At 40.1% G+C, this 27,999-nt stretch overlaps 1 protein-coding gene across 5 annotated transcripts; it reads right to left on the minus strand.

Annotated features, from left to right (window-relative positions):
- Positions 1-865: 865 nt before the first annotated feature.
- On the minus strand, positions 866-27,984 carry KBTBD2 (kelch repeat and BTB domain containing 2). Of its 5 annotated transcripts, none has more exons than XM_008964342.5 (4): positions 27,723-27,984; positions 12,108-12,615; positions 7,666-7,831; positions 866-3,574 (listed from the first exon to the last, which is right to left on the minus strand). In XM_008964342.5, the coding sequence occupies exons 2-4, from the start codon at positions 12,275-12,277 to the stop codon at positions 2,039-2,041; spliced, it is 1,872 nt and encodes a 623-aa protein (XP_008962590.1). In that variant the 5' UTR covers positions 12,278-12,615; positions 27,723-27,984; the 3' UTR covers positions 866-2,038. The 5 variants fall into 5 exon arrangements, with proteins under 5 accessions (XP_008962590.1, XP_034819798.1, XP_034819799.1 ...); XM_034963907.2 differs by lacking the exon at positions 27,723-27,984 and adding an exon at positions 26,389-26,618; XM_034963908.3 differs by lacking the exon at positions 27,723-27,984 and adding an exon at positions 25,455-25,794.
- Positions 27,985-27,999: the final 15 nt, after the last annotated feature.

The following is a 27,999-nucleotide window of genomic DNA, read 5'->3' on the forward strand; positions in this document are numbered from 1 at the left end:
TCACACCAGCCTTGACCTTCCAGGGTTAAGTGATTCTCCCACTGCAGCCTCCCTAGTAGCTGGGACTACACACCACCATGACTAGCTAATTTTATTTATTTATTTTTTTGGTAGAGACAGGGTCTCCCTATGTTGCCCAGGCTGGTCTCAAATTCCTGGGCTCAAACGTTCCTCCCACTTAGGCCTCCCAAAGTGCTGGGATTACAGGCATAAGCCACCCCACCTGGCCAAAACTAGTAATAGTCAATAGAATGATCAGTACAATTAATAAGATCTAGGTACAAGGTAGTAAAAATGTGAGAAAGGATACTTTTCACCTCATGGTAAGACATGGTTATCAGGAAACATTCTTTAAAAACTGCCTTAAATAGCTCTTGAGACAGCTGCAAGTAAAGTTGGGATGAAGAAACCATTCTGAGTAGCATGAATAGCATAAAAAAGCATAGCGAAAGCCTAATCAGAAGATAAGGCTTATGAAAAAACAATGCAAGGTAGGGCTGTAAAGGTAATTTAAAGCCAAATTAGAGAGAGCCTTAAATGTGGTAAGGAATCTGGACTTCATTCAGTAGGCAGTGGAGGGGCAGTTCAAGTCTATAAACATGATCAATGATGTGCTCTAAAAAGAAACCATTTTGTTTGGGGTGAGGTTCAGGCATCATCTCAAGCTTCTAAAGATGATGATCAGAATCAGATGATTCTAACATGCCAGCAGGGTAGAAAGACACTAGCCTAAGGAAAGCCTATGCATATCTCTCAATCTTTATCAAACAAAATTTGGAAGAAACCACCTATTACTAGCTAAGTTGACCTAGCAAAATCAAAATTTAAAAAGCAGACCATTCCCATAACAAAAGAAAAATAGATATTGAATATATACAATTTATTTAATAAATTAATGTCATTCAAAATACAGTGCCAGAACATGATGCAGTTGAACATGCTAGTAATGTTTGTCATGAAGCACCTGTGCTCATGTTAGATTGGCGGCGCCCCACTACTGCTAGTGGTTCCTGGGATTAATGCCAGAGCAGCGCTAGTTATCTGCTCTTCTGCACAGCTAGTGCAGAGAATTCCTGAACAGTTCACCTTACTAATCCTAACCCCCACACGCACACAACAGGTTAAAAAAAACACACCCTGACAGCTAACAGATCTATACACAATCACTCTACAGTAATGCTTGTTATTAAATTAAGATGTAATGACCTGGTTAACCCACTCTAAATCTTGAAGATGGAGAACTACATCAGCAGCAGGTAGTTATATGCATGAGCCAATGTTAACATAATACAGAAAGTGGAGGCTTTTTCTGATTAAAGCTCCACGCAGACCCGCACAATGAGTGGCTGGCAATTCTTACTGCAAGCCCAGCAACTTAAGTCCACACCTGGTAAATGACCAGCTGACTGGAAGACCTGTATTCTAGATAGACAAGTATAAGTTAGTGAAAAGAGAATACATGCACCTAATAGTATAGTTAGACTGATCCTGCAGTCATAGCTTTCCCTGTGTAATACCATAAAATTATGGAAGATCTTCCTCAACTAGAGTATAGGATTTAGACATTTCTATACCAACACGGACATTAGTGTTAAGTGCAGTTGAATTAATTACACTGAAAACTGTATTCCAGGACTTCAGAACAGAAGCACGGGAATGAAACACACATACTAAAATAACCTCAGCACAATTTGTGATATACCACACTAGGAACAGGAAACTACTTTTATAAATGAACTTTTTGAACTGTACATACACAGGGCTAACAATGTTAGATAATCCAGATTCTTATACTCTCATGATTACACATAAAGTTTCTCAATTATTGAATAATCTATTTCATATTATGGAAGCATATCTTTCTGTAAGACTCACTGATATATATTATACTGATGCAAATATTAAGTAGGGCATAAAAATAAAATTTATCAAAGATAGAATTTTATGTACTCATATTTAGTTCTTTCATAGCCTCTTTTGTTTAGCAAAGAAAATGACAAAGCACATAACTCAGGCGTGCACTCCCTGAACTTCCCCACTATACAGATGGTAGTGCAACCATTTCTCCATCCAGTTCAAACTCTTCTGTCCCATCCGTTGAAAAAAGATAAGTTGGTGGTTTCCATGGAGACTCTTCAAGGCAGGATGGATAGAGTTTCCCCACAGTGCATCGAAAATCTCTCCCCAAGTCCCACAGTACACGTTCAGATATATGCTGCCGCAGAGACCACCGGTCAAGTTCCAGGTCATATTGGTAGGTGACGTATTTAGCTCGCTCATTTAAGTGGGTTTCTCGCATAAACACACATAGAGAATTTGAGATCACAACAGCTCTAACACAGGGGTCAGAGTACCTCTTAGCAGGGATGTTGGCTGCCATTTTCCACTCATTTTTATTCACATCATAAATTTCCACAGTTACTGAAGACCCATCTACAGTGCCAGAGGGGAGTCTTATGCCGGAATTGGTAGCAATATGCAACCCTCCAATATAGAAAATTTTATCACCAAAAGCTGCAGCTGAAGCAAAGGACCTACTAGTCTGTCTCATGGCCATTTCTACCCATGAGTCAGACCTTGGAAAATAACAGTACATGAGGTTCAGTGTCATCACATAAATGCAGTCATGAACCACAACTGCTGCACTCCATTGCCAAGCACAAGGTAAAGGGCTTACCATCGTCCACTCATCTTTCTCAGTGTCGTATCTTTCTACGGTCCTCCGATTAAGTTCTCCACCTACGCTATCTCCTCCAATTGCATAGATATAGCCTTCACAGCAAACCAAAGATGGCTTTATGCGGACAAAAAGCATTGGGGTCTTTGGAAACCAGGTATTTTGCTGTGCATCAAACCAATAAAAGCAATTCACAGTTCTGAAGGCAGTCTGAAGTTTGCTTGTTTTACTGTGATTTGTTTTTGTGTTTTTCAGAGGAACTTGACCCCCTGCTATGTAGATATCATTATCAGGAGTTACAACGGTCCCAACCTTATGCAAATCAGCTGGTGGGCTACATAACTTGTAAACTTTTTCTGCTTGGGGGCTGTAACAGACAGAAGAGTAAAGACTACAAGAATTTTCTGAAGATGCTTCAATGAAAATCATCATTTCCTCTTTAGTCATCCCAAGTCTTGGTTTGAAAAACTTGGGCATGGACTTATACAGACCTTGAACCACCACTGACTTATCATTGGGTGGCAGACCTTGAAACCAAGCTCTCTGTGTTACTTCTGAAAGTGCATCAATTCTGATTTGGCTAAGAACAGAAGACAAATACTGGGATCGTGATTCTGTGTTATACTCTAGCCACAGCATAGCAGCTTCTCGAACGGTTTCTTCCTTTTCTACATTTAAATTGTCACTACTGAGAATATCTATCAGTAGGTCATGTGACAGCTGCATGAACGCGTCCTGATGATACACAGCAGTGAACTTGTGCTCCACCATTCTTTTAGCACTCTGTTTTAATTCCTCACAACTGAAGAGATCAGCAAAACTCAACAATCGTACACAATTCTCTGCATTTATTTTTTTAATTAAATATTCTCGACAACGTTGTAACACATCTTCTACCTAGAATGAGAAAGAAAAAAAAAAACAGGCTGATAGGGCCAGGACAGACACACTTTACTTTTATGTAAGACGTAAGTACATTAATCAGATGCCCATAGTGTAATTTTTATTTTCAGATACACACATCTGGGCTGAGATAAGGTCTTCTGGTAGTAATAAACTCAGAAGACTATAAAATTTTGCAGTATTTTTTCCTGCTCAGTGGCCTACTTAACTGTTCTATTTAGGAACCAGCAGTACAACAATAAATAGGCTCTTAAAAAACAAAACAGCCTTAAAGAATAGGTAAGGAAATTCACACATAAGTCATACTTTCCTAGACTTTATATATAATTAAGAGAACTATATGAAAAAATGTAAATAAATCATAGTATAGAGAAAATTATTGTTGTTGAATAACTGGATTCTGGTTTCCTCAATTTGAACACAGTCACATAAAACCAGAAAATCATGCACAATGAGTAAGAGTAGTTATTTGCCATTCTTATCGAGAGGTAAGATAACAAAGCAACACGAAATAGACTTACGTGCAGTTATAAATTACCTACATTTAAATGACCCATCTTAGCCACTGTAAGCTTCCTAGATTTGTTTTTTCTTAAGAAGGTAGATCTCAGTTGAATCAGATGTGCTACCCACTATACTTATTCAGCATCACAGTGATTAACTAGAAACTGTTTACACTGAGAAGTCAGGTTGCTTGGATTTAAAACTTAATTGGCCAATTAGTACCTGGAAACTACTTATTAGGAAAGAAGCTTCACATCTCTAAACTTCAATTTTCTCTTATATAAAATGGGGAAATAATAGTTATCTCCCTCAAATGAGCCCTGTAAGGATCAGATGAGAATATATATAAAGTATCAGTACACCATCTGGTACTGAAACATATGATCACTTCATGTGGTTGATAGTGAAAGTCATATTGGCAGTCATAGAATGCCCCATCTCAGGCTTCCAGGGCGACACAGTCTAAGAGGCAGAGTCCTGTTTTGCATTTGAGCAAGCAGATGTAGTATACGGTTTTCATTAAAATGGCAGAAAAAAAATGTTAAGGAGCAGTGTCAATATTTACAGTAACAAAGTATTCTGGAATCAGATTTTCTTAAAATTCCTTAATGCCTTAGTAATTCTGAGAAATGCCTGCTTTTAAAAGAAGGACCAACAAAAAATTAGCTGGATGTGCTGGTGCATGCCTATAATCCCAGCACTTTGGGATTATAGGGAGGAGGATTACTTGACCCCAGCAATTCGAGACTGCAGTGAGCTATCACCATGCCACTGCATTCCAGCCTGGGCAACAGAACAAGACATGTCTCTAAAAATAAAAAGTAATGACAACTTGCAAACTATATAAAGACAGTGCTTACAATAAGCATTTCTCCCATTCAAGTTTGGAATTACTAGCACACCAGCAAGCTACCCCAGCCTCAGTTTCCCCAGAGTTGTGGGTAGAGTAGAACACTAACGATAAAGCTAGTGTAATAAGGAGTAAAGGTTGGCCAGGTGTTGTAACTCGCACCTGTAATCCTAGCACTTTGGGAGGCCTAGGTGAGAGGACTGCCTGAGCTCAAGAGTTTGAGACTAGCCTGGGCAACATAAGATCTTGTCTCTACAAAAAAATCAAATAATTAGCCAAGTGTGGTGATGCACGTCTACAGACCCAGCTACTCAGGAGGCTAAGGCTGGGGGATGACTTGAGCCCAGATCGAGGCTGCAGTGAGCTGTGATCTCACCACTGTGCTGCAGCCTGGACAACAGAGCAAGACCCTGTCACACAAAAAGTTGAGTATCCCTAATTCAAAAATTCAAAATCCAAAATGCTCCAAAAACTGAAATGTTTTGAGTGCTGACATGACACTTGAAATACTCATGGGAGCACTTCAGAGTCTAGATTTTTAGATTAGGGATGATGTAAATCTAAAATATAATGCAAATATCCTAAAATCTGAAAAAATCTGAAACTGGCTGAACTGGATTTCTGGTCCCAATCATTTTGGATAAAGGGTACTCAACCTATGGAAGATTAAAAAGGAAGGAGACTACATAAAGCATGAACTGAGTTCTGGTTTCCAGAATTATACCCAGGTGTTGGCATTCAACCAGTGTCATGCATATTCATTCAGTGCATATTTATTAAGTACTTAACAAATATCACGAACAGTGCTCTCCAAATTTAACCTTTGGTCTAAAGGTTCTCCCTCTGAAGAAACTTTGTGAAATACAGTGTTATTCCAAAACAGGAGATGAAATGAAGAAAAAAACTCTTATATTCCTCTTAAAATTTAAAAAGGGAACGTGATGGGGAAATAAAGAGTAAAACAGTTTGTCATACATAAATATATCAACCATCACTTGTTTTGTTTAAATACTTCTCCTTAATTGCTCAATATGGTCACATAGCCATTATAAATATTTATCATAATTTCCACCAAGTTTTCTGTGAAAAATAGTATCATGAAAAATTAGTATATCTAAGCTCTAAGCAAAAAAAAAAAAAAAAAAATTGAAACACTTAAATTCAATAAACACTGTTAAAAATTACTTTAATTTGGCTGGGAGTGGTGGCTCATGCCTGTAATCCCAGCACTTTGGGAGGCCAAGGCTGGTGGATCATTTGATGGCAGGAGTTCCAGACCGGCCTGGCCAATGTGGCGAAACCCCACCTCAACTAAAAATACAAAAATTAGCTGGGCATGGTGGTACATGCCTGTAATCCCAGCTATTCAGGAGGCTGAGGCAGGAGAATCACTTGAACCCAGGAGACAGAGGTTGTTGTGAGCCAAGATTGTGCCAGTGCACTCCAGCCTGGGCAACAAGAGTGAAACTCCGTCTCAAAAAAAAAATTACTTTAACTTGAAATCAAAATTCTCAGGTATGTTAGGCAGTAAAACACACGAAACCAGTATAAAATTTTCACCTATCTCTTTTATTAACAGATTTACATTCCCATCACAAAACTACTTAGTTTACTGGGTAATCAAATCCTATTGTTTTTCCCTTACACATTTTGTAAAAAGAAAAAAACCTTTTACCTTCTAAAATACGTAATAAGAAAATTACATAGATAAAAGACATCACTGGGCCAGGCATGGTGATTCATACCTGTAATCCCAGGGCTTTGAGAAGCCAATGCAGGAGGATTGCTTGAGCCTGGGATTTTGAGACCAGCCTGGGTAACACAGTGAGATCCTGTCTCTACAAAAAATAAAAATATTGGCCCAGGGAGTGGTGGCTCATGCCTGTAATCCCAGCACTTTGGGAGGCCAAGGTGGGTGGATCACGAGGTCAGGAGATCGAGACCATTCTGGCTAACAATGGTGAAACCCCATCTCTACTAAAAATACAAAAAATTAGCCGGGGGTGGTGGTGGGCACCTGTAGTCCCAGCTACTCGGGAGGCTGAGGCAGGAGAATGGCATGAACCCAGAGGCGGAGCTTGCATCTGAGCCGAGATCACACCACTAGACTCCAGCCTGGGTGACAGAGTGATACTCCGTCTCAAAAAAATAAATAAATAAAAATAAATAAATAAATAAATAAAAATAGTAGCTGGGCATGGTGGTGCACACCTTTAGTCATCCCAGCTACTCAGGAGGCTGAAGCAGGAGGATCACCTGAGCCCATGAGTTCAAGGCTTCAGTGAACCATGACTGCACCAATGCACTCCAGCCTGGGTGACCGAATGAGACCCCATCTCAAAAACATAAATAAAAAATGTTTAACAATGTTTCCTCACAAAATAAACCACATAATAAACCAATAAGCTACAACTCATGTATGTAAACTGAGTAAAAAAATGCTTACCTGTAGGCTGGACACAGTGGCTCACGCGTGTAATCCCAGCACTTTGGGAGGCCAAGGCAGGTGGATCACGAGGTCAGGAGATCAAGACCAGCCTGACCAACATGGTGAAACCCCGTACTAAAAATACAAAAATTAGCACCTGTAATCCCAGCTACTCAGGAGGCTGAGGCAGGAGAATCACTTGAACCTGGGAGGCAGAGGTTGCAGTGAGCCAAGATCGTGCCACTGCACTCCAGCCTGGGCAACAGAGAGAGACTCCGTCTAAAAAAATATATATATGCTTACCTGTAGGAAGCAAGCTGTTTCATAAAGCTGTTCTACAGTGCTGTCATTCATTGCCAAGTTACCCGTGTATGCGTAAGTTATTATTATCTGTAAGGTGGCAGCATCGACATTCCTCAGGTGTACATGGGTTTGTTTGCTTTCACTTAGTCCACTCATAAACATGGCCCTACAGGGGAGATGGAGAAAACAAAGTTGTAAGGGTTTTGTGTAAAACAAATGTAAAGCTGAAAAGAACAATTAGACAATAAGAGGTGTTTATTTAGGGTATTTACTTATAAGAGAAACTTTTTTTTTTTTTTTGAGACAGGGTCTTGCTCTGTCCCCCAGGCTGGAGTGCAGTGGTACGATCATGGCTCACCGCAGCCCTGACCTTCTGTGTTCAAACGATTCTCCTCAGTCTCCCAAGTAGCTGGGACTACAGGCATGCACCACCACACCCAGCTATTTTTTCTTTTATTTTTAGTAGAGACGAGGCCTCCCTATGTTGCCCAGGCTGGTCTCCAACTCCTGAGCTCAAGCAATCTTCCTGCCTCAGCCTCTGAAAGTGCTCGGATTACAGGCATGAGCCACTGTGCCTAGCCAATGAAATTTTTGAGGGAGACAGATAAGAATAAAATCCAGTCCCAAATATATACCAGACTATTCCACCATGCCATTTTGAGTGAAAATCTCAAAATTCTATTCACTTCTTATATTCATACCATGAAATAATACTCAGCAATAAAAAGGAACTAAGTATTAATATATACTTTAACATAAATGAACCTGAAAACATTATGCTCAGTGAAAGAAGCCACACACAAAAAACCACATAGTATATGAGTCCATTTATATAAAACGTCTAAAAAAGGAAAATATAGAGACAGAAGGTAGATTAGTAGTTCCTTAGAACTGTAAGAATGGGGTCTGTGACTATAAATAGACACAAAGTGATAAAAGTGCTCTAAATTTAGATTGTGGAAATGGTTGTGTAACTGTAAATATACTAAAATTCATTTAATTATATACTTAAAATGGGTAGATTTTGTGGTATGTAAATTACATCTCAATAAAGCTGTTAAAAATTCATTTACTCAAACAATTCTCTAAAAATATGCAGGACACTTTCCTAAAAATCTATTATATACAGGAAATCATGATGGAAAGGCAACTGGCATCATGGAGAATACTAAGTAGAATGACCATATATAGGTAAGAGACGAAAATAGGAGAGAAAAGCTTCTGCATGTAGCGGTCAACGGTGAGTGTCACAACAGTCACTAACTTGGGCACTAACTTGGGCCCCTCAAGGACAGAGATGAAGAAGCCATTCAAAATGGATAAAACAGGGTAGAACATAAGAAGCAATTGTTCAAGGGGCATAGCTTGAACATAAGGGCTCATGCAGGAAACCAGAAAATGGATTGGAAAGATGGAGAGCAGTCAGATCACAGAGGGCCTTTAAATGAGACAAGAGAGTCTGAGCTTTTCCTTGTAGATAGTGGGGAAAACCAAAGGGTTTCAAGTCTGAATTTAGCACGACAAAATGTAAGTGATAAATGTAGGATGAATACTCTAAGCTGACAGACTATAAGAGCTAAAGGCTAGAGACAGGAAAACTGGCTATCAGGCTATGACAATAATATACCTAAGAGGTAAGAAACTGAGTTATATTGGCAGAAATGAATACAAAAACCACTATAGCTGGGCGCTTGGTGGCTCACGCTTGTAATCCCAGCATTTTGGGAGGCCGAGGTGGGCAGATCATCTTAGGCCAGGAGCTCGACACTAGCCTGGCCAACATGGTGAAACCCTGTCTCCACTAAAAAATACAAAAATTTGCTGGGCGTGGTGGCAGGTGCCTGTAATCCCAACTACTCAGGAGGCTGAGGCAGGAAAATCACTTGAACCCGGGAGGCAGAGGTTGCAGTGAGCCAAGATCGAGCCACTGCACTCCAACCCGGGCAACAAAAGTGAAACTCCACCTCAAAAAGGAACAAACAAACAGACAAACAAAACCCACTATAAAGAGCCAATAGGATCTGGTGCTTTTCTTTTTCTTTTTTTGAGACAGAGTCTCACCCTGTTGCCCAGGCTGGAGTGCAGTGGTGGTATCTCAGTTCACTGCAACACCCAACTCCCAGGTTCAAGCGATTCTCCTACTTCAGCATCCCGAGTAGCTGGGATTACAGGCGCCCGCTACTACGCCCGGCTGATTTTTTGTATTTTTAGTAGAGATGGGGTTTCACCGTGTTAGCCAGGATGGTTTCAATCTCCTGACCTCGTGATCCGCCCACCTCGGCCTCCCAAAGTGCTGGGATTACAGGCATGTGCCAGCACTCCCGACCAGAAACAGCAAATACTTAATTTCATAATATTGTAACAGGCTGAAGTACCACAACAGAAGTGCTGAGTAATTCTCAAGCAATTCTCTCATTTTGGGTCTAAAATGAACTATAAATGTTACCAAGAAATATTAAAACTATTATTCAGAGGTACCTACTAATTATTGGTGGGATAGACAGAACTGGTAACTCAAACTACAAAGGAAGAATGTATTTAGTTCAGAAGACAAAATCTCTACAGTAGATGTATAGGAGCATTACATGTAAAGATCTCGAAATCTACAATTCTGCCAGCAGAATCTAGTTGAAGAACACTTGTGAAAAGCTCAAATTATATCCTGTGGATATGAAACTGTCCCAGGCACAAGATTTTAATGATGGATGGCTTCAACCCCAAACACATATTGAACTATTTTTATTTATTTAATAAATATCTGATTTGTTTTAGGTATAATACACAGTTGTCCCTTGGTATCTGTGGGGGACTGATTGGTTAACAAACTTCCCAGACTTGGCCGGGTACAGTGGCTGACACCTGTAATCCCAGCACTTTGGGAGGCCTCAAGTGGATCACTTGAGGTCAGGAGTTTGAGACCAGCGTGGGCAACATGGTGAAACCCCGTCTCTACTAAAAATACAAAAAAAAATTAGCCGGGCATGGTGGTGTGTGCCTGTAATCCCAGCTACTTGTGAGGCTGAGGCACAAGAACCACTTGAACCTGGGAGGCAGAGGTTGCAGTGAGTCGAGATAGCACCACTGCACTCTAGCCTGGGTGACAGATTGCGACTGTCTTTAAAAAAAAAAAAAAAAATTGTAGGCATAGCAAAGGCAACAACTGGTGTTTGAGCCTTAGCTTCTGCAATCATCATAGGATGTGTTAGGGAATGTGAAGTTTCGGTATCTTCATACAAAGTAAGTCAGCCCTGAAAGGTCAAATGAAATCTATCCTGTCTATAGCTGCCATTAAAGAACAGCAGAACAGGCGGTGCGCAGTGGCTCACGCCTGTAATCCCAGCACTTCGGGAGGCCAAGGTGGACGGATCACAAGGTCAAGAGTTTGAGACCAGCCTGACCAACATGGTGAAACCCCATCTCTACTAAAATTACAAAAATTAGCCCAGGCGTGGTGGTGCGTGCCTGTAATCCCAGCTACTTGGGAGGCTGAGGCAGCAGAATCACTTGAACCCAAGAGGCAGAGGTTGCAGTGAGCCAAGATCGCGCCACTGCACTGCACTGCACTCCAGCCTGGACAACAGAGCGAGATCGTCTCAAAAAAAAAAAAACAAAAACAAAACAAAACAGCAACATCAAACTCACTAATGATTGCTGCTTATGGCTGTTAATATTTGTAGTAGAAATATACAGGTCCACATTTAATTCACCTTTATTCTCCCTGTCCCTTTCAAATATTAAGTCAAAATTACCTAAAAGCAAAGAACAAATAAAGCAATCCATCTATGCCTTGGCTTCTATTCTGCTCAGGAAACGTACAACAAAGACGCGAAAGATCATAAAAATGTAAAGTTAAGCTTTATGTATTTGTTATTAGCAAAGAGTAACTAAATTAACTTCTGCATTCAGAGGCATAGAGAACACCAACGTTACTAGTTATTAAATATTTAAATCTGGCAAAGAGTCTAGTTAGTATAAAGAAATATCACAAATGGTAATAGTAAAGAGTGAGAAAAAATATATTTTGTAAAGAAAAGTCTTAACCTATCTAACAGCACCAATTTTTACCCTCTAAAAATTACTATTTGAGCCTATAACTTGTCAGTTTAAAAACAGAGATCACTGTTTTCTAAAGGCAGCATTTTAAAATCTCGAAGTGTAAATTATCCCATTTTTCTTTCTCTTTTAATGGAAAAAATATTCTAAACCTGCCTTCCCAACATTAAAACTTTACCTTAGTTAATTGCAACACATTTCTTGTATTTAAACCTTTATAAAACTTCTTTCATGTGTCTCTTACACATGCAAGAATGAGATTTGCCAAGTACTACATCATCTGAATAGAAACCTTAAGCAAAACTTAAAAACAAAAATTGAGATGTGGCTTTTTAAAAAATTAAATAACATTTCAAAGAATTTCTATTTAAAACATTAAAAGTACTTACCTGAAATAAGAGCTACATGTTGCAAGAACCATCTTATGACAAGGAAATTCAGTGCCCTCAACAATTAACACTATGTCAGTAAACAACTGCTGTTCATAAAACAGTTTCAACTGTTCCAACAAGGACACAGCATATTCAGTATTGATCTGCCTCTCGTCTTGAGTGGACATGACTGTATTCCATTAATATCTCCAGGAACAGATTAGAAAAGTCCGTCTTACTGATGGAAGGTCAAGTGAATACTTCAGAAATAAAGGAGAAACTACTTGCTGTTATCTGCAGCATTCAGTACCAAGAATGACACATTCACTAATGAGTAATATCTTGTTACACAGACTTAGAATCACTCCTAGGTCATCCTGTGTTAATTAGGTTCTTCAGAGTTTTTCAACACAGTCTGCAGACATTGTGCTCAAATCTGCAATTGTGCAGCTCATGAGTGAAAGAGAAAAATACACGAGGTAGATTTTGTGGCAACATCCTATGTTCAGTGGATCCTGTGGAGTAACTAAAAAGAAAAAAAGTTCAGTTGTAGTATCTAGGCCAGTACGGTTTTAGAATATAACGTTTAAAATGGCAGCCTTAAATAGAAATCATATTTATTTCAAGTTCAACTTTAGACATTACCATAAAAGTGAAACATGACAAAAATGAAGATTCTTAGTCTACATTTAAAATTAAAAAACAAGAAAATTACCAGTTGTAATTTCAAGTTAACTTTTGCCTTCTATACAAAATATAACTGTCACAGAAAATAACGAACACATGAATAAGTACACATTTTTAAAGCTCTTTCAAAATAGACAACTTAAATTACCAAAGCCAGATCTCTTAGTTATTTGTCTGGTAGCAACAAATGATCATAATATTTAAGAAAAAATATTTTTTTAAAAAAACAAAAAACCTGCTCTCCTACATAGAGATTTCTCGTTCTCCGAATATATTTTAAACACGTTCACAAAGTCTTCATATTTAATTTAAACTATACGGTAAATAGATTCAAACTGTTAATTTTCAAATTTGCCATTCAATTCACTAAGAGAAGTATATGTAATTTGTTTCTTTGTAGAGTGGTTCTTTCCTAGGAATCTTTACGAATAAAAGCATATAATTTTACTTAAAAAAAAAAACATAAAATGTAATGGATATATGTTCCTACCCAGAAAACTCCATATTACACAAATATGAATGTTCTCCAAATTAATATGTAACTTTAATACAAATCCAATCTAAATCCTATTTTCAAGGGATTTATCTGGAAGAATGCACAAAGGGTGCTAAGATATTTGAGGGGAAGAAGGGCAAGTTTTTAATGATTTTTATGAAAATATTAAATGTACTATAAAACTGCCATAAAACCAAGTACACATAAGAAACCAGAGATGACTGGCTGGGCACAGTGGCTCATGCCTGTAATCCCAGCACTTTGGTAGGCCGAAGCAGGCGGATCACAACGTCAGGAGTTCGAGACCATCCTGACCAACATGGTGAAATCCTGTCTCTATTAAAAATACAAAAGTTAGCTGGCCGTGGTAGTGCGTGCCTGTAATCCCAGCTACTCAGGAGGCTGAGGCAGGGGAATTGCTTGAACCCGGGAGGTGGAGATTGCAGTGAGCCAAGATCGCACCACTGCACTCCAGCCTGGGTGACAGAGCAAGACACCCGTCTCAAAAAAAAAAAAAAAAAGAAATTAGATATGATAAAGATAAATATGGTATCTCAAGTTAGGAAGAATGGTTTATTTCAACAAATAATGTTGGAAGTGGCTAACTGCTCAAGGGGGCAAAAAAACCTAGGCTTTAGTCATACTGCATACCATTCATCAAAAAAAAAAAACAAAATTCCAGCTGAATAAAAATTTAATTTGGAACTTAGTATTCACAACACATGGCAAAGGAATTACAAATCAGGAAAAGAGGAAAATCCCAAATAGAATGCTACTAATATGTTAACTATAAAAACTGCCACCTCTTTTTTCACCAACTGTTAAGATGACCATTAGTTACCATAATGAGAAATGACTCCATCATTAGAATCACTGTTATTTTTCCTCACAAAATACCATCCATTATGTCAAAGAGAATCACATATACTTCCTGACAAACTATACTATTACAGTAACTGCTAACTTGATATACAGTCAAGTTTCCAGCCAAGTTAACTTTGAAAGTAACTAAAACAGGTGCAAAGGCAGAGTGAGACTCTGGGTCATTTAAGGTAATAACTTTGCTCTTCCAGAACAGCATGTCACACTATAAATCTGAGTTCTACTACTATAATCTCTGAAGCAAATAATACTTAAAATCACTGGCTATTTCCACACATTAATAATGCAGCAAGGCATAGTGTTGTTGAGGGTGTGGAAAAACAAGCATTCTTACACAGAGGAGTAAGTTGATACATACCCACAATCCCTTATTCAAAACTCTTGACACAAGACATGCTCCAGAATTTACACTTTTCCAGATTTTATAGAGGTATTGTGACACATGTACCCTACATTATAAAACCCTCTCAAGAAGTCTCAGGTAGCAATGGATAATCAAACATATTATCTTTGCTGAGGCAACTATGAATGGTGTCAAAAATAAAGACTGTATATAGCCTCACGTTACTTCAGGTCAGGTTTTACTAGCAAAGATTTTTTTTTTTTTAACAACTTGATTTTTCAGAGCTTTTTGAATTTCAAAATTGCAAGTATTAATAATACTTGGCACTGGAAATGCTTAATACCAATCTACTAATCCTACTTCTAGAAATATATTTTACAGAAATATATGTATTAATAAAGTAGAAGTCCTAATCCCAGTAGCTGGACTCAAAATTGTCCCCATCCATGTTTAAACAAGGTGACAGCAACTGGTGGCCAGGGCCAAGACAGACTTAAATCATGCCGCTAGACCCCAGAATTTCTTGCAGGCTAGTGATACAGGCTCACTCTGGTCATTTCATTAACCATATAACAACATGATTTTCTGCAATGATTTTGGGGAGGCCTCATTTATGACTGGGTTTTGCCAGATTTGATTTTTTATCGTATCCATGAAACCGTATTAAAACAATTGAAGTCTGCTTCTAAAAAAGTACAAAGTCATTATACTCATTAACACAGCTTTATTAGATTCCCCTATTTCCCACTCTTCTTTTGTAATCCAGGATACATTTTCTTCCTGGAGAGGCAGCCTACGTTAAAGTTACCTTAAAATAGGCAGAAAAAGTAAGTCATTCAGATATGACACTAAGTAAATAAACAAGTACAATTAAAAATAAAATTAAGGTCAGGAGTGGTGGCTCATGCCTGGAATCCCAGCACTTTGGGAGGCTGAGGTCGGTGGATCACTTGAGGTCAGGAGTTCAAGACCAGCCTGGCCAACATGGTGAAACCCCATCTCTACTAAAAACACAAAAAAATTAGCTGGACATGGTAGCACGTGCTGTAATCCTAGCTACCCAGGAAGCTGAGGCCAGGGAATCACTTGAACCTGGCAGACGGAGGTTGCAGTGAGCCGAGATCGTGCCACTGCACTCCAGCCTGAGTGACAGAGTGAGACTCCGTCTCAAAAACAAAACAAAACAAAAACAAAAAATAATAAATAAAATTAAGTATCTCACCCCTCTGGGAGCATGGACTTCAAAAGGTATTAACTAAAAATGTGAAAGCTTGGCCAGGTGTGGTAACTCATACCTGTAATCCCAGCACTTTGGGAGGCCTAGGAGGGCAGATCACTTGAGGCCTGAGGCCTGGAGTTCAAGACCAGCCTGACCAACATGGCAAAACCCTGTCTCTACTAAAAATACAAAAATTAGTCGGGTATGGTGGCTCATGCCTGTAATACTAGCTACTCTGGAGGCTCAGGCTGCTTCAAGCCGAGACTCACTTGAACCCAGGAGGAGGAGGTTGCAGTGAACTGAGATCACACCACTGCATTCCAGCCTGGGCAACACAGCAAGACTCTGTCTCACGAAAATAAACATAAAAATGTGAAAATTTGCAAAGTTTAGGACGATCAACCAACCATCTTCAAATGCCCACAACACAAACATTTTCTGTAAAAGACTCCTTCCCTCCTAAAAACAAAACTTGAAACCAGTACTCTAAATCCTCTGAAGCAATTCAGTATGTACTATATTAATTACCAACTGATGTGACGTATTTTACAAATTTTCTCTTTTCAATAATTACATTTTGTATATCATTCTATATCTAAAATCAGCTTCAAAATGTCACAGACCCTGTTATCTGTAGAAGCCAGCTTCCCCAGATTAATTCTCAGGTATCAAGGAAACTGTTGACTTAATTTTCTTTTCTGAATGAATGGCTAAATTCCACAAATGTTTATTGAATACTAAGTGCCAATCATTGCACTTTACATACTTGGATTGAGAGAAGCCAAACACTAAAGCTCCAAAACACCAAGGGCTTTTACTCTTATTACAGATTACAGCCACAGCTACAGCTGTCATTCAAAAACATGGTGTTTTAAAAACCTGCTATTCTAGACAAACTTAAAAGCCAAGAAGCAAGCAAATGAGTGAAGCAAGCTGGGTATATGAAACGTTTTTCTTGAAATGTAGCTATCTTGATCTTTTTCTTTCAAACTTTTAATAGAGACATGAGTTCAAGAAATTTTACTCTTTACCGTAAGAAAAACTGTAGTACAGGTAAAATGAGCAAAGGTATCTGGTGCTCAGTCCTACTACTAACAGTGGATCACACAGGAGGAAGGAAAAACTTATTGAAGACCTATTTAAACCTTCTGGATTTTATTAATATATGCAATGATTACCTGATTTTTACAAAATAAACTTTTGGCCAGCTGTGGTGGCTCATGCCTGTACTCCCAGCACTTTGGGAGGCCAAGGCGAGAGGATACCTTGAGGCCAAGAGTTCAAGGCTGCAGTGAGCTATGATCATGCCACTGCACTCCAGCCTGGGCAACAGCAAGATTCTGCCTCTAAAATTTTTAATTTAAAAAAAAAAAAAAAAAAAAAGGCTGGGCACAGTGGCTCATGCCTGTAATCCCAGCACTTTGGGAGGCTGAGGTGGACAGATCACCTGAGTTCAGGAGATTGAGACCATCCTGGCCAACATGGTGAAACCCCGTCTCTACTAAAAATACAAAAATTAGCCTGGTGTGATGGTGTGTGCCTGTAATCCCTGCTACTCGGGAGGCTGAGGCAGGAGAATGGCTTGAACCCAGGAGGAGGAGGTTGCAGTGAGCCGAGATCGCACCACTGCACTCCAGCCTGGGCAACAAGAGAGAGACTCAGTCTCAAAAAAATAAAAATAAAAATAGTAATAATAATAAAACTTCAAAAGGTACACTATTCTCTCTTCTCATAACAAAGACAAAATATTTTAGGCTTTGGGAGCCATAAGGTCTCTATCCCAAAGATTTAACTCTTGCTGCAGCCTGAAAGCAGCCAAAGACAATATGGAAACAAATGTTATTTCAATAAAACTTTGTTTACAAGAACAGGTTACAGGCCACATTTACCAAACTCTGCTTTATTTTTAAAAATTTATATTTCTTTTATATATATATAAATATGTGTATGTGTGTATATATACATATATGTGTATATATACACATATACATATGTATATGTATATATGTGTATATACACACACATATATACACATGTATATGTGTATATACACACACATATATACACATGTATATGTGTATATACACACACATATATACACATGTATATGTGTATATACACACACATATATACACATGTATATGTGTATATACACACACATATATACACATGTATATGTGTATATACACACACATATACACATGTATATGTATATATACACACACATATACACATGTATATGTATATATACACACACATATACACACACATATACATGTATATGTATATATACACACACATATACATGTATATGTATATATACACACATATATATACATGTATATGTATATATACACACATATATATACATGTATATGTATATATACACACACATACATGTATATGTATATATACACACACATATACATGTATATGTATATATACACACACATATATACATGTATATGTATATATACACACACATATATACATGTATATGTATATATACACACACACATACATGTATATGTATATATACACACACATATACATGTATATGTATATATACACACACATACATGTATATGTATATATACACACACATACATGTATATGTATATATACACACACATATACATGTATATGTATATATGCACACACATATACATGTATATGTATATATACACACACATATACATGTATATATACACACACATATACATGTATATGTATACACACATATACATGTATATGTATATATACACACACATATATACATGTATATGTATATACACACACATATATATACATGTATATGTATATACACACACATATATATACATGTATATGTATATACACACACACATATATATACATGTATATGTATATACACACACATATATACATGTATATGTATATATACACACACATATACATGTATATGTATATATACACACATATATACATGTATATGTATATATACACACACATATATACATGTATATGTATATATACACACATATATACATGTATATGTATATACACACACATATATACATGTATATGTATATATACACACATATATATACATGTATATGTATATATACACACATATATATACATGTATATGTATATATATACACACACATATATACATGTATATGTATATATATACACACACATATATACATGTATATGTATATATATACACACACATACACACACACAAATTTTAATTTTTTTTTTTAAGAGACAGGATTGCACTATGTTGCCCAGGCTGGTCTTGAACTCCTACGTTCAAGCGATCCACTTGCCTTGGCCTCCCAGAGTGCTGGGATTACAGGCGTAAACCGCTGCACCTGGCCTTACACTGCTTCTTGATGAAATATTTAGTCAGTGACTAAAATACGTACCTCAAGTTGTTTCTGCAAGAATAATGTTTCTCTTCAGATCACAAAAACAAGGAAAAGCACAAACTTTAAATTCCTGAACGAGGAATTAAATATAATTCTTAATCTAATTTATATATATTCCACTTTTCTTCTCAACCAAAATATTCTAACATCTTTTACCTAGTCACACAACTGCTTTCCCCAATTCCTGCTAGTTCCGTGGACTTCTGAAACATGTTCTTATCTAGTGTGAGTACCTTTAATTAAGGTTTAAAAAAAAAAAAAGACATCTCTCCCCAAGATAACCTGCCAAAAAAAAAATCCATACTGAGAAAAAGCTATTCAAAAACACTTAAATTACTTTGGGAAATCCCTGTTACAAGCCACAATTCCTGGTATCAGGTGCTTCCAGATTAGTAAGAAAGTCCTATATTCTAACACTGATCATTAGAATATATTCCATAGTAAAAAATGCTAACCAGCATAAGAATTAAATTGGAGTCATGCAAACACAATATAATGAAATTCACAATCTTAATAAAGTGCAATGTACTTTGACATAAAAAGTGTATTCTCACTCCTTCTTTTAAGTCCTGCGCTCAATTCAGTGTTTTTGACTGATTTGCTTGATCGCAGAGAATGGCAAAGATAAGGTTAAAATGTTATACACAGGATGAAATCCTCTCCTCCACTGTCTACACACTTTTTTTTTTTTTTTTTTAAAGACGGAGTCTCGCTCTGTCGCCCAGGCTGGAGTGCAATGGTGTGATCTAGGCTCACTGCCACCTCCACCACCTGGGTTCAAGCAATTCTCCTGCCTCAGCCTCCTAAATAGCTGGGATTACAGGCACGCACCACCATGTCCGGCTAATTTTTCACATTTTTAGTAGAGATGGGGTTTCACCACGTTGGCCAAGCTGGTCTCAAACTCTTGACCTCAGGTGATCTGCCTGCTTCGGCCTCCCAAAGCGCTGGGATTACAGGCATAAGCCACCACGTCCGGCCTCTACCCACTGACTTTCTACGAATTATTACAGGACAAAGTCCTATTTATTTTTAAATCCGAAGACTACCTACAGAAGTCAAAAATTTATAAACTGATTGAAAACAAATGCTTCTAATACATTTTCTCTAGGATGCCCAAGTCTCCGAGGTTCTGAGTGAATTCCAACACATAAAAGTTTCGAAACATTGTTACTAAATGATTGTCAGGATTAAATCAGTTAGCAATAGACAGTAACATATACAATTCTACTTAAAAATCTGAAACTCTTCCCACAAAATATTATTTCTAGAGATGACTTAAAGTATTGGGAGGATATGCACAGGTTATCGAAAATACTACGGCATTTTATATCAGAGACCTGAGTGTCCTTGGATTTTCATATCCCAAGGGGACCTAGGAACTAATCTCCCACTGAAACCAAGAGACAACTGTGTTTCTATTCAACAAATTTAAGTTGGTTGTCTGAATTCCTCACTTAACTTTCCTATAAAATAACAGTATTAAAAAGGTGTTTAACTTCTCACTATAAGCAGCAAAACATGCCTGAAAGTCTATCAGCAAAGAAAATTTACAAAGTAAATACTACTTTAATACTCATAAAGAGATAAGTGACCATGAAATTGTTTTACAGATTCTGATTATTAATATTAAAGGATAAGGAACCAAGATTAAAAGTATGAAATGTTGAAATTTAAAAAAAATCCCAAATACTTTTAAAGATTTCAGAGGTTGATGGCAGTGTTTTGGCTTTTTGGGGGGAGGCAATGAGGGGGGACAGATGTCTAATTTCACTTTGAAATGAAGTTTTCATTCCTAGAGGTGTGTACTTTGTAGCATCCTCCCACTGAGTAGCCTGGAAACACAAATAGAAGCAAAGCAAGCTTTTCCAATGTTAACCAGGCAGAATATAGAGACTGAGGAACGAATAAAGGATTAAAGAACTATTGAATGTGATAAAGAAACCAATCAGCAATTAACTGAGCTGTGGATGAAAAAGGAAGAAAGGATAAAAAGATGGGAAGGAGGCTGCTAGCAAGACCTGCTACAGTAAGCACAGTAGTAGGTACAAAGTTTCCATTGGACAGGAGGAATAAGTGTTACTATCTGTTACACAGCATGTTGATGATTGCAGTTAACAACAATATAGTGTATTTCAAAACTGCTAAAGATTCTAAATGTTCTCACCACAAAAAAACTAAGTAGATGAGGTGACAGATGTAAATAGCCTGATTTAATCATTCCTCAATGTGTACATAGATTGAAACATCACATTGTAGCCCACAAATACATACAATTATTTGCCAACTAAAAATAAAATAAATTATATAGTAGGAATGAAAGAATGATAGGTCTCCCTCCAGGAGGGGCAGTGCGGCTATAAATCATTCACCTGTAGGAAGCACATTCAAATTGTACATTACTAACTTAGGGAGTGCTGCATCTCCCAATGCTACAAATGTCAATAGAGAAGATTAAAAATTTTTGTTGGAAAAGATCCAAGGCATTCTCCATGGAGGTCAACCGTTGAAAAATAATTGAGTACAAACCCAAACTACTTGGGTTAAAGCCCCAGTTCTGCAACTTAATAGCTGTGTGGCCCTTTTTAAGTTATTTATTCTCTATGCCTCAGTTTGCTCATCTATAAAATGTAGTTAAAAGTAGAACTCTCTTCTCAATGAATTGTTCTAGGATTACATTTCATACTTGGTTCAGTACCTGACACACAGCACTACTACACAGATATTCGAAATTATTTTTATTAACCCACCCACTGGTGAAGCTTTTGCAGCACTTTCCCAACTCCTGGATTCCACACCTACACCAGGTCCGAAGATTCCAATTTCAAGGTCTCAGCACTCCAAATACAGTTCTCTTTTTTCATTCTGTCTAAATGGTATTTTACATAAGAGAAATCCAGTGTTTTCAGAGAATATTGGGACTTTTTTGCAAACATTTGACACTTGAAATCTGAATTCAGTGTTCTAAAATATTAAGATAATTTTTCCTTTTTTTTCCTTTTCTCACATATTTTGATGGTACAAATAATGAAACAAACTAGTGCTTAAAAGACGACCAATCTTGAGGAGGCTGATGTCAGTGTAAAAAACTAAATGAGAGTCCAGAAAGGCACCAGTCATAAAACAAGCCTTTCTTTATTTCAATGAGATAGTTTTCTCCTTAGGAAGGACAAGAGATGGGTGCTAGAAACAGTCTGCTTTCAAGTTATCAAAACAACCACGACAGTTGAGAATGTCTGGAAAAGACCATTTGTTTTTTAGATTGTCAACTGCTACACAAACAGAATTTTCTGGAGTTGTGACAGGCATCAATTAAAAAACAAACCAAAAAAAAAACAAAAAAACCAAAAAAACAAACACCTGGCCTTTTGAAGAATCTATCAAGTTTTAAAAATTTCAGCATACTTGCAGTGAGCCGAGATCGCACCACTGCACTCCAGCCTGGGCGACACAGCGAGACTCCGTCCCAAAAAAAAAAAAAAAAAATTTCAGCATAGTTTCCTCTGCTCTAGTCACATTCAGAGCTTAGGTCTGTTCTCTCTTTCCAACCATACTGATAGATGACATGGCTCCATCAGGTTAATTACGCTCAGCACCCTAAGTAAATTCAGGTCACAAGTACAAGCTGTACTATATTATGATTAACAAGTTATCTCAGTTTTAAAAAATTAAACAAGAACATAAAGGCAATGCCACCTGCGATACAATAATCATATGAGTATACTATGTCCTTTTATTTTGGATATCACTTTTCCTTTTTCCTCTCACCTCTGCGCAGTGACTTAAGAAAGCTGGGGAAAGGTGGCCAGGCGCAATGGCTCACACCAGTAAATCCCAGCACTTTGGGAGGCCGAGGCGGGCAGATCACCAGGTCAGGAGATCGAGACCATCCTGGCTAACACGGTGAAACCCCATCTCTACTAAAAATACAAAAATTAGCCCAGCGTGGGCTACTCAGGAGGCTGAGGCAGGAGAATGGCGTGAATCCGGGAGGCGGAGCTTGCAGTGAGCCAAGATCGCGCCACCGCACTCCAGCCTGGGCGACACAGCGAGACTCGTCTCTTAAAAAAAAAAAAAAAAAAAAAGTTACTTGAGATCGGCCGTATGCGGTAGCTCACGCCTGTAATCCCAGCACTTTGGAAGGCCGAGGTGAGGGGATCACGAGGTCAGGAGCTCGAGACCAGCCTGACCAACATGGTGAACCCTCATCTCTACTAAAAATACAAAAATTAGCCAGGCCTGGTGGGGCGCGCCTGTAATCCCAGCTACTCAGGAGGCTGAAGCAGGAGAATCACTTGAACCCTGAAGGCGGAGGCTGCAGTGAGCCGAGATCGTGACACTGCACACCAGCCTGAGTGACAAGAGTGAGACTCTGTCTCAAAAAAAAAAAATTACTTGAGATCAACCTGTCATTTCTAATACTGAATTATTTAAGTATCAGTTGGTCTATTCAAACTCTACAAAACTGAAAAGATTAAGCTAACAAAGGACTTTGAAATTTTCACTCATATTTTATGACACCAGGATCAATCCTTTTTCCTGGCCTTACTTGTCTTAGGAATGTGGGTAAAGAGAAGAGGGGAAGGGGGACTCTTTTCTAAATGTGTAACATCTTTGGAAAAACCAATGTTATCATTTGGCTTTTAAGACTGCATTCAAGTTTCTAGGAATTCACCTTGCACATTCAATGTTCAAGTTTAGGAATGAAAAGCTCAACATTTCTACCAACCAGAAGAAAATCTATGGAGGAGCATGGACATATGTACTGATACCTCTATTCCTTCCCATCTCCTTACATGCCCTGTGAATAACATAAGTTAACATTTTATAATGCTTCTTATGAGAGCAAAAAGGGGAGTAGAGTTATAGCACTCATAAAGTCTTCCTACAAAACTATGTGCAAAGAAAACACCACTATGTGGAAACGTGTGGACTACAGAGCATGCTCAACAGAAAGGCCACAGCACTCCAGAGTTACTGACAGAAAACAACCTCTTGAGGATTCCAGGCCCCAACCTAAAAGGGCTTCAATAAGCACTAAGCCAACAGAAGATCAAAGTGAAGAAGTAAGCTTAACATTAGTTATCAGCCAGATGGAAATAGCAAAATTCTACATCATCGAGATTAGAAAACAACCGACTGGCTTTTCAATTTACTTTAGATCAGAAAAAAAAAAGTCGGGGGAAAAAGTCCTTATCAAAGGTTAACCAAACTAAGTCATTCACAATTACAAGAGATCTAAGACCCATACTACTCAAATTCGGCAAAAATGTACAACTCAGAGGGAAGAGGGGGAAGATCCCTGTTAATTAGTTGCCTCGATAAAAGAAAATATCATTTTGGTCAGTGCACAGCGTTGATAGGGTTTCGTTTCTGAATGCCTAAATGCTGTGAGCCCGACGTACAGATTCAAGTATAAACAACACGTGACCAGTCCTGTTCCCTACGTCTTCATAAGGCTAATTGACACAGAAGATAGTTCACACAAACACACCCTTTTAAAGTTCATTTTGTATTTTGAATTCTTTTCCTATTTTCACTGGAAGGGGTCACCGTGGTAGCCCGTGGAATGGACGCTCCTCTACCTTTTGAGGCAGGTAGAGTTCTTAGATAGCTAAGCCGAGGGGAAAAAAAGATGTTAACTCAAAATAACCGCCCCACACCAAACTAAGCGATTTTTCTATTCCCCGGTTGTTCAATCTGTAGGGAGAGGGAGGTGGTCGAATTCAAGGAAGTTAAAGATTTCACAAAGTAAACACGTACACAATTTTCCGTTTCAAAGGGCAGTTTCTGCTTTCTTTTTTAAGTCGATATAGACCATAACAGGAGCTCTGTTCGTCTAGACCTCTCTTGGTTAGTTCAGATGTACGCGGGGGGAATACAGAAGGAAGGGGGTGTCCTCCTTCGGCCCACCATGTCGCGAACACGTCGCGAGTCTTTAAGGGAAACAGCTTTACTTCGGTAAGGGCGGGCGCGAGCCGAGGCCAAGGCGCCGCCCGGGTGCCCCGCGGGCGCCGAGGCGCCTATTGCCGGGGCCGGAAACGCCCAGCGAGCGGCGTACCGGGCCTCCCCTTCCCCGCGGACCTGCCCGGAGCTCCGCCGCCCTGGGGCCGCCGCGGGGTGCGGAGGGCGGCGCCGGCCGCCCGCGCCCCTCCCCCGCCCGCGGCGGAAGCGTCTCGGGTTTGAAAGATGCCGCGGCCGCCGCCTCCCACCCGCCGAGCCACAAAGGGCCGAGCCCCCTCCCGCCACAGCCCTCCTCCCCGGCCCCTCCACAGGTCGCCGCGGGCTCCCAGCCCGCCCGGCGCTACTGTCGCCTGCTCACCCGCGTCCCTCGGTCCGGAGGTGTGGGATCCGATCCAGCCGGTGGCCCCGTCCACACTGGGCCCCTCCGGCGCGGCGGCGGGGGCGTGGCCCTCCCGCCGCGGCCTCGCCTGGGGTCTCGCCTCCGCCTCCGGCCGAGGAAGGCTGGCGCCCCCGCCTCTTCCTTCCGGTTTCCCCTCGCACCCTCCCTCGCTTGGTCCGTCCAGCGCGGAAAGCAGCGTCCTCTGCGGGCGCCGCCGCACGCTCCTCAGGGCCCGACCACCGCCAGACTCCTCCCCCGGGAGCCGCGCCGCCCGCCCGCCTGCGCCGCCTTGTCAGTCCGGGGCCGCGAGACGCCGGGCCCGCCGCCCCCGCCGCCCCCGCCCCCGCCCGCGGCCCGGGAACGCGCGCGCAATGGACCGCTGGCCAGCCTGCGGCGCCCGCCCTCGCCACGCCGCCCTCCCGCCTCGCGCGCGCGCGCGCGCCTGTCGGCACCAGCGGCAGTTTTGCAGTTTCCCGGGTCCTCGCGACCGTCCCCCGCCCCTCCCTTACTCTAGCTGCCCCCGCCCTTTTCCTCTGCCGGATGCCACCGGAAAGCCAAAAACAATTGGGGCCGCGCAGGCGCGAAAGAGGAAACGGAAAGAGCAGGAAGGGCGGGGGCGGCGCGAGGTGACGGGAAGCGTAATTGAAGGGGGTTCCCGGGAAAGGTCATGGGAGAGCCCTCGAGGGGCGCGTGCGCGGCAGAGGGGCGCTCCGAGGAGCCGCGGCGGCCGAGGCCTTGGGCCTAGACGGGCGGATGGAGAGGCCCGACAAGTTCATTGCTAGGAAATCTAGAGAACAAAACACCAATTGTTATGCTGAAGGAGGTGTTTTATCCCTTGGAATTTCCCCTGAAATACAGATTTTTGCAGGCTGGCTCGGAAAGTGGGAATGAGTAGGACTAAACAATACCAGACCGGGGGCAGGAGAAAGTTGAGGAGGCGTTGGGTGGGTCGCTTTGTTGCCGCAGCACCTCTTCTCCAAACCATGCCCTCCTCTCTCCAGAGCCGCTTCGGCTTTTCCCAAGGCCAAGGAAGAAGTCAGAGCAGCACTCAAAAGGGCCCGCAGTTGGGGGAGGTTAGGGGAAAAGGGAGAGAGAGACATCTGGGTGCGGACGGCAGCTCCAGCGTCTGAAGCCTTCCGTTGTGTGCTGCAATGCGGCGGCTGCACGCCCCCAACCCCCCGAGTTCCAAAAGAGCGCCTTCAGCGTTGCTTCGCAAAGCGAAGCGTTTGTAGCAGCAGCTAATGGCTGTGGCCCGTACTGTTTTAGTTAACTTGGCACAGCTTGCTGGCAGGCAGGCTGTAAATTTGCTAGGAGCTATTCGTGGATCAAAAAATTGTCAGAAATGCCCACACAGACTCCACCTACCTTCCTAACTTACAGTCTTGGCACAAGCCCAATCTAGAGCATATAGATGACTAATTATAATCTGAAAGGCCATACAGTACATTACTGAAGGGAGCCTCTTCATCTAAACTAGGCTAGATCAACTGAATGCACACCAAGATGCGTGTTATCAGGAACTACTGATAAAGGATTGTTTTACTGTAGAATCTGGAAACTACATTCAACAAATCTTTATTGAGTTTCCAGCATGCTACCACTGTACTTAGTCTAATTAAATAGTTAAGTGGTATGATATCAAACAAGCTATACAAAAGATTAAAGTCATTTAACACACACTTGAGCACCTACTTTGTGCCAGATTGGGTATGAGAGATGCGGTGTAAACATGCAGACAACAACAAATGATACCTGCGGCAAGGAGTTCGTGATTCATCCTGTGGGCAACAAAAAGCCACTTAAGATTTTTAAGCAGGAGAATATCTTGATAAGATTTTAGAGAAAAAATTCTAAAGCATGATAGATAGCAGACTGGAAGCAGGGATACTAGTTAGGACGCTGTTAATGCAGTCTAGACATGAGTTGGAGAGAAAGTCCAAACTAACAGTGTCAGTGAGAATGGAGAAGCAGAGATACATTTGAAAACTAGCCAGCTATGATAAATAAGACTTGATTACCTAGAGGATGAGGGGAAATAAGAAATCAAGGATAACTGAGTTTTTTAGTTAGGGTGATTAGATGGTGTTATCAGTGACTATAAGAGGAGTAATGAATTGTGAGGATGAAAGAGAGGACTAAAAGGTGTCCTTTTAATGGCTGTACAGTTAGGAATGCATTTGGGCCCACATTTTTTTCGAAAAGATTCCATTATAATAGCTTAAACAAGACCTACAGGTAGGCAGTTACCTTTGTTGGTTCAATAGCTCAAGAACAGCAGGGCCATCATTTCTGTGATTCTCTTGACATTGACTTCATGGTTGCAATATGGCTGCAGCAGTTTTAGCCTTCGCACCTTTGTTCAAGGCAGGAAGAGGGGAAAGGGGGTGGCTTCCACCATCCATGGTCTTTTTTTTCTTCAGGAAAGTGAAAGCTTTCTCAGGATACTACATCTCCCAAACTCAGCAGACTTCCACAAACATCTCATTGTCTAGAATTGTAATTTGGCCACCTATAAAGATTACAA

Source organism: Pan paniscus, chromosome 6 (genome assembly GCF_029289425.2).
Source record: "Pan paniscus chromosome 6, NHGRI_mPanPan1-v2.0_pri, whole genome shotgun sequence".
NCBI lineage: Eukaryota > Metazoa > Chordata > Mammalia > Primates > Hominidae > Pan > Pan paniscus.